This window comes from Cornus florida, unplaced genomic scaffold (assembly GCF_030987335.1).
Source record: "Cornus florida cultivar Cherokee Brave unplaced genomic scaffold, ASM3098733v1 CherokeeBrave_3.0.0_Hap2_Chr11, whole genome shotgun sequence".
In the NCBI taxonomy this organism is placed as follows: domain Eukaryota; kingdom Viridiplantae; phylum Streptophyta; class Magnoliopsida; order Cornales; family Cornaceae; genus Cornus; species Cornus florida.
Window position 1 is genome coordinate 98,111,387 of NW_026775581.1, and position 17,807 is coordinate 98,129,193.

The 17,807-nt window shown below is 36.7% G+C and overlaps 3 protein-coding genes across 3 annotated transcripts; 1 reads left to right on the forward strand and 2 right to left on the reverse strand.

Annotated features, from left to right (window-relative positions):
* Positions 1 to 1,094: 1,094 nt before the first annotated feature.
* On the reverse strand, positions 1,095 to 2,520 carry LOC132285516 (pyridoxal 5'-phosphate synthase-like subunit PDX1.2). Its single transcript, XM_059787706.1, has one exon. It carries the CDS (start codon positions 2,223 to 2,225, stop codon positions 1,308 to 1,310), a length of 918 nt encoding a protein of 305 aa, XP_059643689.1. The 5' UTR covers positions 2,226 to 2,520; the 3' UTR covers positions 1,095 to 1,307.
* A 4,299-nt stretch (positions 2,521 to 6,819) lies between these two features.
* LOC132287148 (putative Peroxidase 48) lies at positions 6,820 to 9,215 on the forward strand. Its single transcript, XM_059789666.1, has 4 exons — positions 6,820 to 7,174; positions 7,549 to 7,737; positions 7,823 to 7,988; positions 8,556 to 9,215. The coding sequence occupies exons 1-4, from the start codon at positions 6,827 to 6,829 to the stop codon at positions 9,095 to 9,097; spliced, it is 1,245 nt and encodes a 414-aa protein (XP_059645649.1). The 5' UTR covers positions 6,820 to 6,826; the 3' UTR covers positions 9,098 to 9,215.
* A 765-nt stretch (positions 9,216 to 9,980) lies between these two features.
* LOC132286308 (uncharacterized) lies at positions 9,981 to 16,859 on the reverse strand. Its single transcript, XM_059788625.1, has 9 exons — positions 16,235 to 16,859; positions 15,183 to 15,809; positions 15,018 to 15,106; positions 13,693 to 14,043; positions 12,507 to 12,809; positions 12,148 to 12,393; positions 11,838 to 12,059; positions 10,935 to 11,505; positions 9,981 to 10,541 (listed from the first exon to the last, which is right to left on the reverse strand). Exons 1-9 carry the CDS (start codon positions 16,392 to 16,394, stop codon positions 10,330 to 10,332), a joined length of 2,781 nt encoding a protein of 926 aa, XP_059644608.1. The 5' UTR covers positions 16,395 to 16,859; the 3' UTR covers positions 9,981 to 10,329.
* Positions 16,860 to 17,807: the final 948 nt, after the last annotated feature.

Below are 17,807 nucleotides of genomic sequence, written 5' to 3' on the forward strand. Positions count from 1 at the left end.
GGAAAGAGTCCTGTAGGTTTAAGGACAGATGAGATGAAAAATACCAGCACGTTCAAATAGTTGCAACATCCTGTAAAACTGTCCCAACAATTGAAAATATTTGGACCCACCATCAGGACCCAGCTCAATCATGATCTTTGTAACGGTAGACTTAACAATGTCCATCCAAAGAGTGCAACACCAGAAGATCTGAACCACAATGTTCTTAATTGTTTTCCCAAAACTTCTTCAAATTGTTTTCTGGACACCACTTCTACATTTTTCAATCAGAACTTCTCAAAGATTGCTATTTCAGCCCTGATCCTAACTTGGCATAACTTCATAGAAAGTTAGAAACCTGACTAAATGCATCTACTGATACTTTTGAAAGTATTTTTGTTGCCCATGCACTAGGACCTGTTAAGATAGTAGCCAGCAGGGTTTGCTGCTGCCTGCTACCCTCTGGTTGTAGTAGGAACCAGGCTTCAAGGTCAGTCATAAATCACGATCTTTCCCGGGCAAGATACAGTGTGTTTGCTAATTGCTTCCACATACTTAAATGCACTTTGGCAAGGGTTAGGAATTGCAGTTGCAAAGGCTTCCTTAGTGAATAGGGCAATTTTTACACCTAATCAAACTGCTCTGAAAGCTTATTTAACAACAAAATCAAGCATTATCACTGTAGAAGGCCAAGAAAACATGGACATGGAAGTGTTTTGTGCTTTACTATATAAAGGTGACAAGTAGGGGGCGAGGTCATCATATCCATGGGCAGATCAAGGCATATTAGCTTGCAAAAGAATGCATGTTTACTAGATGGTTTGTAGTTGGTTAACAGGTGATTGGTTTGCAAAAACCACGAGCTTGATTTGAGGCAAGCTCGATTTGACTCTTTTTGTGGCCCTCCTGTGGAGGAGGATACAATTGATTTTCTCGAATAAATTGATCACAGCCCATCGAAGAACGTCTTCTAGACATCTAATTCAGATTTATATAGAAATATATCTGTATATGCATCAGAAATTAAGAGTATTAAGACATATTAATCCACATTACTTGTGAAAATAATGTATCTCAAGACGAACAATTTCTAATATATGCAGGCAAACTATGTATAAGAACGATAATTTATTCTCATTTCAGTACTCAAAGTCTCAACACAAACTGTGAGCGCCGGAAACATATTATTAGATCATATAAGATAATATTCACGGAAAACAAACACAAAATTGGGACATATATCATCTCTAAACTCTCTATACATTACTGTAAGACACACTCTATATGCTTAACAACACAGAAAACAAACACCTTCGATGATTTTTGGATCAATAGGTACCTCCAGTAACAAACTGTTCGACCCTGTCCTCGCTGAGATTGAATCCCGCCATAGCCTCATCCAACCCACTGCTCATCTCCACCAGCAACTGCGGATCATTGTAGTTCCTGACAGCCTGAACAATCGCCCGAACTCGCCTGTAAGGGTCCGAATAGCTAAAAATTTCGGGTCCCACGAACACGCCGTCACAGCCCAATTGCATCATCAGCGCCGCGTCCGCCGGCGTGACTATCCCACCGGCAGCAAAATGCACCACCGGAAGCCTACCCATTTGCTTGGTTTGTGCCACAATGTCATATGGCGCAGTTATCTTCTTCGAAAACGCAAACAGTTCGTCTTCATCCATGTTCGTCAAAACCCTAATATCACCCATCAATTTCCTCACATTGCGAACAGTATCAACAATGTCTCCAGACCCAGATAGATCCCCTTGAGTCCTTATCATCGCCGAGCCTTCTCTCACTCTCCTCAAGGCCTCGCCGAGATCTCGACACCCACAAACGAACGGTACACGGAAATTGTGTTTGTTGATGAAATTGTCTTCGTCAGCCACTGCAAGAAGCTCGCTCTCGTCGACGTAATCAACGCCGACGGATTCGAGGATTTGGGCTTCGACGAAATGACCGATGCGGACTTTGGCCATGACCGGAATTGAGACTGCTCGCTTGATTTCTTTGATGAGAGATGGGTCAGGCATGCGAGAAATGCCTCCTTGAAAGGGCTGCGTGACGATGACACAGCAAGCTCCGGCGGATTCGGCGATCTTGGCCTGGTCGGAGTTGGTGACTTCGAGAATTGCTCCGCCGCGAAGCATTTGGGCGAGTCCGACCTTGAGCGAGAACGTGTTCGTCTTGGTGTCGGTGATGGCGCTGCTGCTATAGAGTGTAACGGCACCGTCGTCAGCCATTGTCAAGTGTTTGTGAAAATGCCCAAATGAGAGACTAAGCCAAAACAAATCAAAACCAAGACTGTATCGATTGAGCTTCGTCTTCTAGGTAATATGTATATATAATTATATATGTATATAATGTAAGAAAGAGAATATTAAAGAGAATGAAGAGGAGACGGTGGTGTTGGGTTAGCTCGAGAAGCTTCGGTCAGGTCAGGTCAGTCAGTTGACTGTTTGGGTCATGCGGGGAAGATGTTAGAAAGTTCTATTGTATTCCAAAGAATCAAAATTTTTGACCCAGAGGCGTGTTTGGGTTTTATGCGCATATTCTTTTTTCCGGAAGAAAGCCTTCTACTTTAAAATTCTAAGAAATAATTGTATTAGACTACAATTAAAATTATTTTTAAAACATTAAATTTAACTTTGATGGGTTGAAAAAACATAATAAACATGTTGAAAAATTACTGTGTTAAGAAAGAGTAAATGTGTTAAAAATCAGTAGTAAATTTGATGAATGATGTTAAATTACAGTGGCATGCTCTTAGTTGTCCAAGTTATACACAAACATACTTCCTTTTGTTTTAAAAAATTAAGCACTTTTTTTTTTTTTTTTCACCAGTATAGAATCTACATTTCGAATTAAGTTTATTCTAATTAATCTTTTAAAATATAGATCCATATTTAATGCTAATTTACACAATATGATCTTAGCGACAAAAATTCTAGCTATGTTATTAACAGGCTAAGTTTGGGATGGAACACTACCATGCTAAATCATTTTCATGGAAGATTTATTTTCTGGACATGCATTGTCCCAACTCAACTCAAAGTTAAAATGTGTTTGAGTTGAACAATCAAATATTAAAAATAAAAAATAAAAAAATTGAGATAAATTTAGGAAACTACTAAATGCAAATAAATATTTAGCAATGATAATCATAAATTTTGTTAACTTTGCAATTGCATATATAGAAGATCAATAAAATAAAAATCTCAAAAAAGTGTATGTATATATATAAATTATTTTTAAAATTAATAAGAGGTAATTTAAAGGGTCGAGTTGCAACTCTCATTTCCAAACTCACCCCCTAATAGGAACTGAGTTACAAACATCAACCATGATTGAAATCAACTCCAACAACATTAAGGTTTCGTTTGTTTGGACATAAAATATTTTTAAAAATATATATATATATTTTTATTTTCTGATGTTTGGTTGTCGTAAAATATTTACGAAGGAAAAAAATATTAAAATTTAGCAAAAATAATTTATCTATAAATTTTTGACAAGTTATTTTACATGTCCCGCCCGATAAACTCGACCTCAATATCGACGTAAACCTTTACCAAATACAAATAGAGTAAAAATAAAATAAAAAAATATTTTTCAAAAAAAATATTTTATGTTGAAACAAACGGAGCCTAAGAGGCTGTTGAATTTTTTTTTCTTTTTTTTTTTAACACAAGAGGCTGCTGATTAACACTTATTACTTTCAAGTTGCTTTGGACTTTAAAGGGTTAATTACAATGACACCTCCTGAGGTTTGCCGTATTGACGGCCATATACAACTTAGTCATTTTTTGAACAAAGACACCGAGAAAATTTTGTTCCAAATAAGCCCTTAAAACATTGTAAAAGATGAGATTGCCCTTCAATGTTTAATTCATTTTTATGATAAAATATCAGAATTCATGAAAATCAACTTTGCTCTTATATATATACACTATTACATCTCGCCACCCACCAGCCCTACACCATCGTAAGTTCCACCCTTCCACAATCTCACTGCCTCCTTCCTCCCCATTCTTTAATCACCATCACCTAATCCAAGACAACCTAAGAAAAACACCCATTCGATTTCACCCACACCATTCATCACCCACTACTTAGGGTTTCCAATAAAAACCCTCTCCTTATCTTGTGGCGGTGAGCGACGACTGGTTGGAATTGACTATGGACAATTCACGGCAAAGAGCACGGAACAGCAGCGGACGAGTGGCGGGACAGTGATGGGCTCAGTACGGCTGTGGGGAAGTCGGCTGATTTGGCCATGAATGACTCGCGGCGGTGAGCTTGGGGCTTCGCTCAGAAGGTGAGGTCAGCTGAGATGGAGCGACAACAGTGAACTGTGTGTCACCTTCCCTACTCGTTCACTTCCCAGCGTCTTCTCTTTTCCAGCAAGCGCTTCCGTAGCCAACTCCGATGTCTCCAGCGCCGTTGATTTGACGAAGCTCCTACCCTCACAGCGCTCTCCTCATATGGACGTCACTCCATTCACCGCTCATTCACTTCACACCATCGCTCTTTCCGCGAGCGGTTCCAAAGCCAAATCCGACTCTCACCACCGCCATTGGCCTGACAAAACTCCTCCGCTCACATCTCTCACCTCCGATGATCACTCCCTTCGTTTCTTGTTCACTTTGCACAGACCCTGTTCGGAAAAGCAGTTCGGACTCCAATTCGGAGTCCCACGCCAGCCTTAGTTCCAAACAACAAAGTTGCATAAATATTCTCATACTATTCCTCTTCGAACCTGTATGATCTGTGTAAAATTATTACTATTTCCTTTACAATCTATAGACATAGATATATATTCATGTACAGTATATATATGTGTGTGTGTGATTGATTGTGTTAATTGATTTATGTAGGAGCAAGTGATGATGAGATTGGGCCGAGGCAGCCATACGAAATTAAACTGGTGAGAGAAGAGTTCTATTGGATCATGCTTGACCTGCCTGGTTTAGGATCAAAGGATTTGGATCTTTAGGTCGACAAGAAGAAAGATGTAGTATTTGCCAGAAAGTGCAAGAACGAACCCAAGCATGGTACGAAGGAGGCATCTACAATGGCACCATTCCTGGGTGTCCATTGCTGTGCTATATGGACCAAATCAAGGGCGGAGCTTAATCAAGGTGTGCTCTGGCTATCTCCTTTGCTCACGGAATGAGAGCTCGAATTTAAGTTGAAGAAAACAAAGCTTTGATCCATCCATCTTTGATTATTATTATTATTATTATTATTTTTTTTTTTTTTTTTGTGGGGGAGGTGGGATTTCATCAATTAATCCTTCGATTTTATTTGGTTCATTTTCCAGTTCTGTTAATGTGTTTTTTTTGGGATATATATATATATATATATATATATATATATTGAATGCATGAATGTATTTTAAAACTTGTTCTCAGTCTAATCCTTCGAATTCATGAAGTTTTGAGTAATTTATCCAAAGAGCTCGGATTGTGGCTAGCAAATTAAGACGGCCAGAGAGGAAGATCTGGTGGCGGCAGAACAGCGGTGCAGAGAAGAGTCCGATGAGGAGGAAGACGGGCTCGACTGTGGATGTTATGTCCGGTGAGCAAAGACGCCTAGAATCCTTGAACATTGGCAGTAGGTTCTGTGCATTGTGGGTGTGATAGGGTGGTGGTGGGTTCATTTAGGATTGGATGGTGGTGTCTTTGGTTTATAAGTAGGGCATTTTGGTCAATAAGAAAGAATTATATTTGATAAATTGGTAATTGAATGTATCAAGGGACAATAATGTCAATTCACCAGCATTGGCTGTCTTTGTTAGCTTTATCAAACCTAAGGGGGCGTCTTTGTTCAAAAAACGGCTAAGTTATATGACTGTCAATATGACAAACCTCAGAGGGTGTCGTTGTAATTAACCCTTAAAATTATTAGGCGGGTTTATTACTTATTCTTTGAAATAGGTAGAGTATGTGACTAATTGATACATTTTTGCAAGATTCAAGTACCGTCGCAAGGATTATTATAATCAACCCAATAGGCTAAGATTACCGGTAACTAGGCCAAACCGATTCAATTTGAATCGAATGAGGCTTTAATTCTATCTCATCCAATAAATTTATTAGTTATTTATATTGAATCCATATTTGAGGTAATTAATCGAATATACCATTTGAAAATAATATAATTTTTTAATAATAAAAAGTTTAATGTAAAAAAATTAGCACACGGGAAAAGAGAGAAAGGGCAGAGAAGAAAAATAAGATATAATAATAATAAAAAAAAGTTAGAAAATTAGGTAATCAACCTTTTATCAAATAAAATAATAAAGAGAGACAAAATAGATCAAGAAAGGGAGGAAGAAGAAGAAGAAAAATATATATTTTTTAGTAATATGTAAATATTATATATTATAACAATTAATAATTTATTTGTAACATATTAGTATATATTATATATTATATCATATTTTATCAAATTATTCTCAAATTCAAATCCACAACATAATATTAAATTAAATATTTTAATTTATATTTGACTTATATCATGATGAAAATCCATTTCATTGAGATAACAGGAGAATTTCCCTCCAATAACAAATCAACGGCCGTGATCAACCACAAGTATAAGAAATCACTAAAACACTATTGGAGGGCACTCTAGCCGCACCATCAAATTAGTTATTCAGATCTTAAACAGTACTAACAAACTTTCAGTTAGAAGGGCACTTTCGTCATTACGTACTTCTTTTTCCCGCTCTTTCTTGGTGTTTCCCCTTCCTCACACCTCATATGCCTACTGGTTAACTCTGCAACTCAGTTTTTAACTCTCAAAAGAACGAAACCTAGAGAAAGAGAGAGAGAGAGAAATGCTAATAGTGCTCCAACTGTTTCAGATGGATTTTGCAAGAAAACTAAGCTTTCTGGTGTTTGTACTGTGTGTATTGATCTCTCTGAAGAACCGAGGTGCTGAAACAAACAGGGTTTCATTGGATATGGATTTGATTTCCACAGTTTCATCTTCGTATGGGTCGATTTTCTTGTCGTCCAAGCTCGAAGAGTCTGGCAAGAACCGATCGCTTGAATATGATTTCTACCGCGAATCGTGTCCACACGCCGAGAAAATCATCCGATCAATGGTTCATATTCTCCACAAAGTACGGTCTGATGTCGCTCCTGCACTGTTGCGTCTGGTTTTCCATGATTGCTTCGTTGGGGTAACCTCTCTTCTTTCTTGTGAATCTTGATCTGTGTTTCTTGTTTCGTTCACAATTTGATCTGTGTTTTATCTGTTTTCTGTCAAATTTCCACAAAATTTCCTGTGAAATTTGTGATTTCTATCTGTTTGTGAAGTGACCCTTCCTGTTCTCTGTTGTTCAGTTTGATCTGTTTAAATAATTTCTAGTTTCGTACAATTTCTTGCATGTTCCAATTGATACATGATTGTGAAGTGATGATTTGTCTTGTTCTCTAAAATTGATTTTGATTTGGGATTTTCTCAATGTTCTTGTGAAATCTAATGTTATTCCAAACTGAGGGTTCATGATGTTTCTATCTGATGGGTTTGATTTTGAATCAAAATTGGTAAAAGGGATGTGATGCCTCTATTTTGTTGGACGCTGCTGATGGAGTAGACAGCGAGAAAGACTCTCCTCCTAACGAATCCCTGAAGGGTTTTGATCTGGTTGACATCATCAAATCAGAGGTCGAAAAAGCATGCCCTGGAATAGTTTCTTGTGCAGATATTATTGTTTTGGCTGCTAGAGAAGGTGTTGTTCTGGTAAATCTCTCTCTCTCTCTCTATACACACACACGCACACATATGGTTCACTGTCTAATTTACTTCTGAATCTTTTGAATGTGAGGGTGGTGGGCCATTCTACCCTCTCAATACTGGTAGGAGAGACAGCACTCGTTCTTTCTCAAAAATGGCAACGAAAGAGCTTCCTAGTCCCCATGATGATCTCTCCAGAATTATTGAATCATTTGCATCCAGGGGATTCCATGAGAGAGAGACTGTCAGTCTCTTAGGTATTGAATTTTCTCTCTTGTTTTTCTTCCCTTGTTCCTGGAATGAGAAATATCTGGTTTTCAGTTTTGTGATTGGTTGGAGTTCTCAGCTTATTATATTGTGTTATTGCAATTCAAAATTTATGTTCTTCACTCTGTATTAAGGTGTAGACTACTGTTGTCTAAAATTGATCTATTTGGATTCTATGAAAGCTCAGGAGATGTAAGAAACTGAAATTTTCATTTCTATTTAGACTACTAGTTTACCAAGGTTTGTTTCATTTCTTGTCAACCAAAAACAACATAAATTATGATATGACTGCAGTTAATGTTCATTTGAACCGGTTCTTTACAGTTCATTATATTCTTGTCAATGATCACTAACATGTGTTTGATTGATTGGACTTTCATTCATATCAGTTGAGTAATACTACTTCTATCCTCTTTTGCTCCAGTTGGATTGTATACTAGTATGCTATTGTTCTTCTTCTGTCCATTTCTCTTGCTTCTTTCTGAAGAAGCTTAGCTCATGGTAGTGGACTAAAATTGGGGTTGGTTTGTTTTGCTTTTGTTTCCTCTGCTGCACAGGTGCTCACAGTTTCGGGATGATTCACTGCAAATTCTTCCTCAACCGGCTCTACAACTTTAATGGGACTGGTAAACCCGACCCATCTGTAGATATTGAATTCCTCGAAGTCCTGAGGTCGAGATGCAACAATAGCCACATCCCATCATCACCATCAGCGTCACCATCATCAACACCATCAGCATTGCCATCATCAACACCATCAGCATCACCATCAGTGTCACCATCAGTATCGCCATCTTCTGTGAATGGCTCAACATTTTCCTCCAGCCTGGTGGACCAAGCAATGAATATGGACTATGAGGGACGAGGATCAGGTTTTGGCATGCTATACTACCGCAGTCTTTTGCAGGGTAGAGGAATCCTCTATGCTGACCAGCAACTAACAGCAGGGCAAGAAACTGAAACTTGGGTCAGAACATATGCCTCAGACCTTCCTTTGTTTCGACGGGACTTTGCTAAGGCAATGATGAAGCTCTCTGAACTCCAAGTACTGACTCCACCAATGGGCCAGGTTCGGCTCAATTGTTCGAAGGTGACCTGAGAAATGCAGTGGGGCTACACCACTTATTCAGCCCATCTCAAGTTAGATATGTGTGCCTTTTCAATGGCATATTCACTGCTCCCCTCTCTGTAATAAGCAAAAACATGTTGGCACTTGTTTTGTAGAGATACTTTTGGCTACCAGCTTACATATAAGCAATAGTATGCTCATACTTGTTCTTTAAATGGTATAAATGGTGGTAATTTCTGAAAAGCTTGTTTGTATGTACCTGTTACAGAAGCTTGAGGGCTTGCAACATTAACCCAAGCCTTAAGGTGGGTTCACTGAGCCTGAGGCTGAAATGGCTCACAATATCCCATGGTTTCTGATATCGCAACCATGCAATACAGATCTGTTCCATGTCGCACTTGAGAGTTGTCAAACTGGTCCTTGTGAAAGCTGATTTGATTTTTAACAGTAGAATTCCACAAAAAAGCTAGAGGACTAAGAAGATGTGAGGACCAATTAAGATCTGGCTCTTGGACTATAGACTACAACCGTTCATTTCAAGTCTTTTCATGATTAATTTTGAACGGAATGATTGTAAAGCATCATCTGTGGCTTCAGGATTGCTGACTACTGCCCGAATGAAAGCCAAATGTATGAATTCTTGAAGTGAGATCAATGCGCTTTTCACCTATGTTTGTTATAATTAACAGATTGCTGTGAACGTTTGTTTCAAACTCACAATTCTTTATTAAACACCCTAATTTAATTACATATGTGATCACACTGTTTATGTATTTGGATAACATTATTGTACTACAACATAAATGCAGCACATTTACCACTATTTTGTGTCCCTGTATATGTCTTTGTTTGTGTGTGTGTGTGTGTGAGAGAGAGAGAGAGTACAAAGCAGTTCTAAAATTATATGTGCTGCATTAATAGTAATACTTGCTGGTGTACAATGCCACAAAGCAGATCTAAAATTATATGTGCTGCATTAACAGTAATAGAGTCTATTCTTCATTACTGTACTGTTTAAATCAATGCCACAATTGCTTTGCAACTACATTATTTCGTTTTCCTTGAACTGCTGCTATCTTCCTAGAATTGCTCCAAGCAGACTTCAGTGTAGTGTTCGTTGATCTGTGACTGTATAATTACATTGAAATGATCCATTGAAGACACTCTATTAACCTCTCATTTTGTTGAAATTGAAGAATTGATGCAATAGCCAATGGACTTCTCCGTAGTATAATACATTGAAATGCTCCATTGAAGGCACTCTACTGACCTCTCATTTTGTTGAATTTGAAGAATTGATGCAGTAGCCGATGGACTTCTCCATAGTTCTTGGTCAAAGAAACGAGTTGACCTTTAATCCACTGGGGGAGTTTGTTGGTAGGGTGACAAAAGCTTCTTTTCGAGGAATCAGATGCATATCGTGCATCAACTAACAAGATTGCTGCATAATCATTTATATGTCGAATTGCTCTACCTACAACAGACAAGTCAAGGAAAAGCAAAAAATTCAAAGAAAAATCAATGCCAAAACCATGATGATATGATAAATGCTACCAATGAACAAAAAAGAAAAAAGAGAGGAACAAATACAGCTTTTATAGTTTGCAACAACAGAGGCTGGCCAATGCAAGAGGTCTGATCAGAGTTTGCATTGACATTATCTATAAAGAATGTTATATTGGTTGTGTTGAAGAATCTTATGTGGAAAGTTTTGGCCCAAAACTCCTGCACTGGTTCGGGTTACCTTTTGCTGTATTTTTGACAATGGTCAACAGAACTTATGATCTACCCTTTTTTTTTTTTTTCGAGTAATTCACCCAACTTATATATGGTCTTCAATGTAAAATCTATGGTAATTAGCACGTACCAATTGATTGGTTTACAGCTTTCATGCAAAGATTTTCATAATACTCTTTTCCTCGACGCTTGCAACTTCTTAGGATATGAAATCCAACTTGAAAATCTCCATTGTAAGATCCATTACTGCTCAAACATTTGGGGGTTTTACTTGATGTTGTATCTCCGAGACCATCAATATGCTTCACCCTCTCCATCAACTCAATGTCAGATGGGCTAGGGTATGGCAGTCCAACCATGACTATGCATCGACCCATCCCATCACTGAAGTTGATACCTTCTGATATCTTCCCACCCACCACAGCAAGGAGAATAGCACCATTGTGAGGTGCCGGATTTTTTAGATCCCCACTAGACAATGCATCAATCGTCTCCTTATATTCCTTGAGGACCCCTTCCACATCTGTGTTTCTTCTAGGCTCCCTGAGTACCTTCTTTTTCTTCATAATCCTCGCAAGGATACCTGAAGCCTTCCATGAATCATAGACCTGCCCTTCATAATCAAATGAAGAGAAGAACATGACAAGTCCTTCAGGAACCACTGTCACCAAATTGCAAATCAGAAGACCAAGCTCCTCTATCTGTTATTTCAAGCCCATTAACAAACTTTTGTCAACCTTCAATTTCTGGAAGTAAATACTAGAAGAAAATACAAGCATAATAACATTTCTATATACAAGATTAATACCAAAAGATCAATTTCCAGTTGGTTGAAACAATGCATGCCCTTTTCAGTAAAACGAGTATTAAAATGAAAAACTTGATGGTTCATACAGATAAAAAATTAAAAAATAAAAATCATTATAACCGCTTGAAATTAATAAACAATTGCCAGTCAAAATATTAGCACTGAGAGAAAATTTAGGCAGTAATTTCTAAGAGAGTAAAATCAAAGAAAAATGCGATGACTCACCATAATTAATGAGCTTCTGGAGCTGTAGCTAAAATCAAAGGACTGGCCAGAGGGCCCACAAGAAACAGCAACTGGCAAAACACTTTCAGGGGGGACTATATGACTACATGAAAAGAAATGCAATTGATCTGATGGTAGCCATGGAAAGAGGCGCTCCCTTGTTTCCTCTATGGGTTGTAGAGTTCCCCCAGCCAATATGACAGCATGAGCTTGATCAACAATCTATCAAAAGTACAAATAATTTTATGTTAGGGTGTGCAAATCCCATCTATAAACTCTGGGTTGGTTGAATCAGAAGTTTCTGGCAAACCTCAGAAAAGATCTTTTCCCCCGTGAGCATGACATACTTAAGGTATCCTCCTTGTTGTCCAGAACAAGATGGTTTTGTTCTTGAGATTATTATTCGACCATCACCATCATTATTTGTCAATGACAGCAACATATCAGCTAATGCTCGAAAACCAGATAAAGTGCTTCCTTCCTCACTGTTTTCCCCACAATCTCCTAGTGTTGAACGTTTTTGCAAGCTAGCAGCTTTATCTCCATACCCACTGACCTGAGGGACGACATATGTCAACCTTAAAAATGGAAATGTAAACAAAAGGATTGGGATGCACTTAGTGACACAAGGCAACATGAATAAAATAAACAATAAAAACAAGCATTCACCTTGTGGATGATATTGCTTTCCTTTAGATATTGTAACAATTTGACCAAGTTTATGTTGTCAATATTGAGAGAAAATAAGAATTCGTTGATGGCCATAGAATACTCATGGGGACCTTTTGCTCCTGAAGCTTCATCATCATCAAAGAAAGGATCAGCACAACTTGCTTTGCTTTCACTATTTAGAATTTGGAGAAAAGCCCGAGTGAGGACCATTAGAGTTTGAATATATCTTCTATTGCCAGATCCTAAGAGGTTGCGAAATCGTTCGAAGTATCTCCCTAAGTGGGAATACACATTCTCCAACTGAAGAGGAAACAGATCAGCAATTAAAAACTTTTGGAGAATTTAGTCAACCAAAAATCTCCAATAATCAATGTCAATTACTAAAACTTGCAAACTTACTGGGAGAAGAAAAAAAAAAAAAAAAAAAGATCTTAAACTTGCAAGTGAAGTGAAAGATTCAAACCGAAAATGTCATTTAAGTTGAGAATGAAATGACTTTCCAATAACTTTTTGGATCAACTAATTTGGCATAAACAGTTCTTAAAACATTACTCAAAAACAGTGCTTAAAACACAAAAACTATGAAGCACAAATACGAACATGGAATACAGGTAAGATACAATACGGACGCTGCAATATGACAAATCTTGAAAAAATAGACATAGACACAACAAGGATAGATCAATAAGATAATAATATAATATTAGATATGCAAAAAATTGATTTTTACTCACCTTTATCCACTATCATGAATGAAATCACAAATTTGGAGCTTAGAGCTAGATAAATATATAAATATATATATATATTGTTTTTCTAAAAGTTTATATTATTTTTCTATTAACCCATAATATGTTCTAAAATTGCAATGAAACCACTTCTTATAAAAAATAATTACAAAACTACCACTATCGTGTCTTGAAAGTGTCCTAAACATATTTCCGTCATGTCCCAGCCGTGTCCAACTAGGGAAAAAGTACTCACAACTCCAGGACACTTCAAGCACTGTCGGACACATTCTCAGCTGTGTACCAGGTGTGTCCGAGTCAGACACGTGCCTGACACTGCCACTGCACGATTGTCAGTGCTTTCCAGAATAAAAATGTATGGTCAACCAACTTCCAGGAAACCATAATGACAACTGCAGAAATTTATAAGTAAGACTTCTTTTATTTTCTTTTACCTGAGACAAATTAATTTTCGAGTCATACATGCTGATAAGAGAGTCAGCCAGATTGTGAGCCTCGTCTACTATAACAATGTTATCCTTTAGATTTAAACCAAGCGATTCACGTGATGATTTTGAAAGAAGAGACTGATAGGGAAGAACCACAAGGTCAGCTGCTGAGACTATGCTTCGGGAACCATAATAAGGACAAGTTCCTATCTTGCTTCCAAGGCCAACAAGGTCTTCAATATCCATGGCTTCCTGTTGATAAATCTTGCTCTTAAACTGTTTCTGCAGCTTATGTTTTTGAAGCATTGGGCATCCAGAAGCCTTAGTCCTTCGTATTCTCCTTCCAGAACCTAAATTCTGAATCCAACAGTACCAGTTTAGTGCCCCAAAGACTCAAAGAAAAGAGAAATAAGAAGACATCCAAGTCATACAATGGCTAGTCTACAAAACAAAGAAGATACAGTTCTGTTTAAACTGAAATGGACAATAACATTAAGTAAATATGACAGTTCTGATATGTGAATTTCAGGCTTGTCTTAAAACTAGACCAATAAAGATGCAATAAAATGTAATAATGACAATTTTTTTTTCCCCCTATCAATTCAACACTTCCAACTCAAGTTAAATGTGTCCACAGTCATCTTAAGGAAAATTTCTTAACATAAACCAATATTACAATTTTAGACATATATTGAGTACAATAGTAAACATAGATTGATCAAGATTTAGAAACAAGTTCCTTAATTGAGGAGTCAAACATCAACGATCTTAATGAAATTGATAAATCGCAGAAATGGAGATACGGATACATTGCTTAAGATTCCCTTTTTATGGAGTTAACACCAATAATCTTAATGAAAAACATAAATCTTGTGAAAGTTAGCAAGCAGCAGGACTCATTTCTTCTTATAATTGCTTGAGGAAAATTTGAAATTTTGGAGTCAATTCTATCAAAATGCCAACTTTGACGCACTGTTTACAAAAATTGACAAGGCTGAGATTTGTAAATAGTTTAGATCTTTTGTAGATAACGGGTAATTGGCTCCAAAAGTTGTCAAAATTGCAAATATTTAACCTCTATATCACTAATATCTTTGTGGTTGTGATTTTGAAATGATAATGTCCAATGAGTTTGCATATAAAATTCGCAGTACCAAAGAATAATGAAATTAGTAGATAAAATGATGAATGGAAAGCAAATGCAGTAAAGATGAGCCCTAAAATTGTATCAAATGCAAATCTACAAGAAAGACAAGGTTCAGGAAATCATTGGCCAAAATCCTATAAAAAAAGCTTCAAATTTGGATCAAAGGAAAGCAAAGGCACTTGACCTCCATTTTAGAAATGTTTTTTTTCTTGTTCTTTTGAAGCTCCAAGCACCGTTCATTGATGTGAATCGAGCTCCTAAGCTTCAAAACCTCTGAAACAAAATTACAAAATCTATTTGTAAACATAACAAACTCAAGCGTCATAACTTGCTAAATTTATTTGTATACCTTCATTGATGCACAAATTCTTCCTCGAGCCCAGACATAGAACCTTCAGCTCACTAGCAAAACCAGTCTTTCTCAACTCCTTTATGAACTGAGAAAGCTGTGAATGGGTCCGACTGCAGAAATAGATCTTCAAATTTGCCTCTTCCTCATCATCATCAAATTCATCTTCTTCCTCTTCCTCATCACTTGACGAACTAGTGGAAACTACACCAGCCTTCCTCTTAGATTGCACACCTCCATCACCACCTTCCTCCTCACTTTCATATTCCTCAATTAAAAAATCTTCATCATCCAACTCCCCTGCTTCAGTTTTAGTCCTTAAACTCCTGTTGTCAATCTTGTTATAGAACCCATCTTCTTTCCATATTCCAGAACATCCTTGATTTCTTTTCTTATCGAGTTTGTCCAACCCAAGCCCTGGTTTCTTCTTCTTCTTCTTCTTCACCTTCTTTTTCTCTTCTTGAATATCATTGTTTACAGCAAAGTTCCTCATCCAGTCAGGTTCATCTTCTGAACCAGATTGATGATTATGATTAGAAACATCTATCGTCTCGCAATTCTGTTGTCTCTTCTGATCAACAAGCCACTGTAAGGCACTGCAAATTATACTAAGGGTTTTGCCAGTCCCTATAGAAATGATAGCCCAATATTAAGCCCCCCACAAAAAAAAAAAAAAAAAAAAAAAAAAAAAAAAAAAATGTGTATTTGGAAGCAAAGAACCAACGTCTTGAACTTGGAATTAAAGAAAAATTAGTTTAAATTTTGGATTAATTTTCTTCAATTCCAATTCCAAGGAACCAATTTTATGCTCCAAAACATAACTGAAATCTCTGAAAATGAAGAGAGATAGACGGTCCCAATTCTTAAAGTTGAATGATGAAAACATATAGTTGCGGACTAATACAGTGTAAGGATAAGAATAGAACAAAATTCTAAATTGATTCAGTCGGAGCAAAATTATTATAAATATATTGGGCATAAACTGGTAAAAAAAATCTGACACTTTATATATAGATATATCGATATATACATGTGTAGAGAGAAACAGTTACCAGTAGGGCTTTCGAGCATGGCAATGCCTCCTTTATCGAGGGATTGATAGAGAGCGTTCATGAAATCGATCTGAATCGAGTAGGGTTTGAATGGGAATGCTGGGAATTTGGGTTCGCATTGTTCTTCTTCTCTGTTTTTCGTTCCTGTCTTTGCCTCCATCGACGGCTATAACAGTGCCCATATCACTGCAATTTCATACATTTATATGCATATACTGATATATATATATATATATATATATATATATAATATAGGTGTATATAAGCGCCTAAGCATTTTCCCGCGCTAAAGAGAATGAAGGACCAACGCGGGAGACCTAAATTGCAATTGGTCAAGCTGGGTCTCCCAAGTCCTACAGAAAGAAATGGCCCAGCTGCCTTGAGCCTACTTGAACCAATTTATAAACAAAGGTTTGGAGTGATTTTGTTTACAAAAATATATATAGGCAAATTTTTAACCCGACTTCGTTGTGTGATTGTTATTTTTGGGCTTCTTATATTTTAATGTGTTAAACTAACAATTTTTTTTATTTTTTTCCTGAATAATACATATTCACAAATGTTCATTATACACTCGAATACTTATTTTAGTAGTGTCTCTTGGCATTTTAAAATAAAGATAAGTAATGTTATTGAACAATCAAACAAATATGTATTGTCCATGTTTAGTGCAAAGAAAAAAATTTGGATCCAAAGTAAAACTAATGATTTTTAAGTTAGAATCATACTTTTGAAATTTTAAAAGTGAGTCAAATTTTACAGATCATATTTTGAAGGAACAATGTAATTTGCCAAACATCCCTACTTGCCTTGTTTGGCAAATTACATTTTTTTTTTGTTACTTCGATATCGTGTTGTTAATAACAATGTTATTTCATCAGTCTACCTTGAGACTGTAATGAGTCACAATTTTATCAATCTACCCTTAATTTTTTAACATTATTTTAATTGGCAAGTCACGACACAAAGTACAATGTCCACAAAAAAAATGCCATATATGTTAGGTATACCGTATACCATCTTTTCTATCGTGTCTTCTTATTATCTCTAGCATCCAAACAACTCCATACTCAACATACATACGTAAATATACATGAACAAATGAATATATACTACCCAAATATTCAAAATGCCAAACCTAACCACCATTTACGCAGCCGTCAAAGCTAACTTTTCCTCTAGAGGGTTCAAGATCGATCGGGCACAAACCGTTTCTCTTCAACGGCACAGTGATCCCATTTTGTTTAATCACATTACTCGTACTCTCTCTCCTGGGAGAGAGAAAAGGTTAATGGGCCAAACAGGTAAAGTCAGTGGGAGGGTAGTTACGTAATTTCACTATAAAAGAAAAAAAAAAAACAAAAATGGGAGAGGTAGAAACCGTTTCTTCATTGTTGTGGAAGACACCATTTTTTTTTTTTTTTTTTCCTGATTTCGTACTTTGATTCCATATGACCATAAAATGGAGACAATGGAGGTCCATGAATTCATAATTTTTTATAAATTAAAGCCAATCCAAACTAAAATGTAAACGAGGATCCTTTGTGATATATTATATATATATATGAATTTA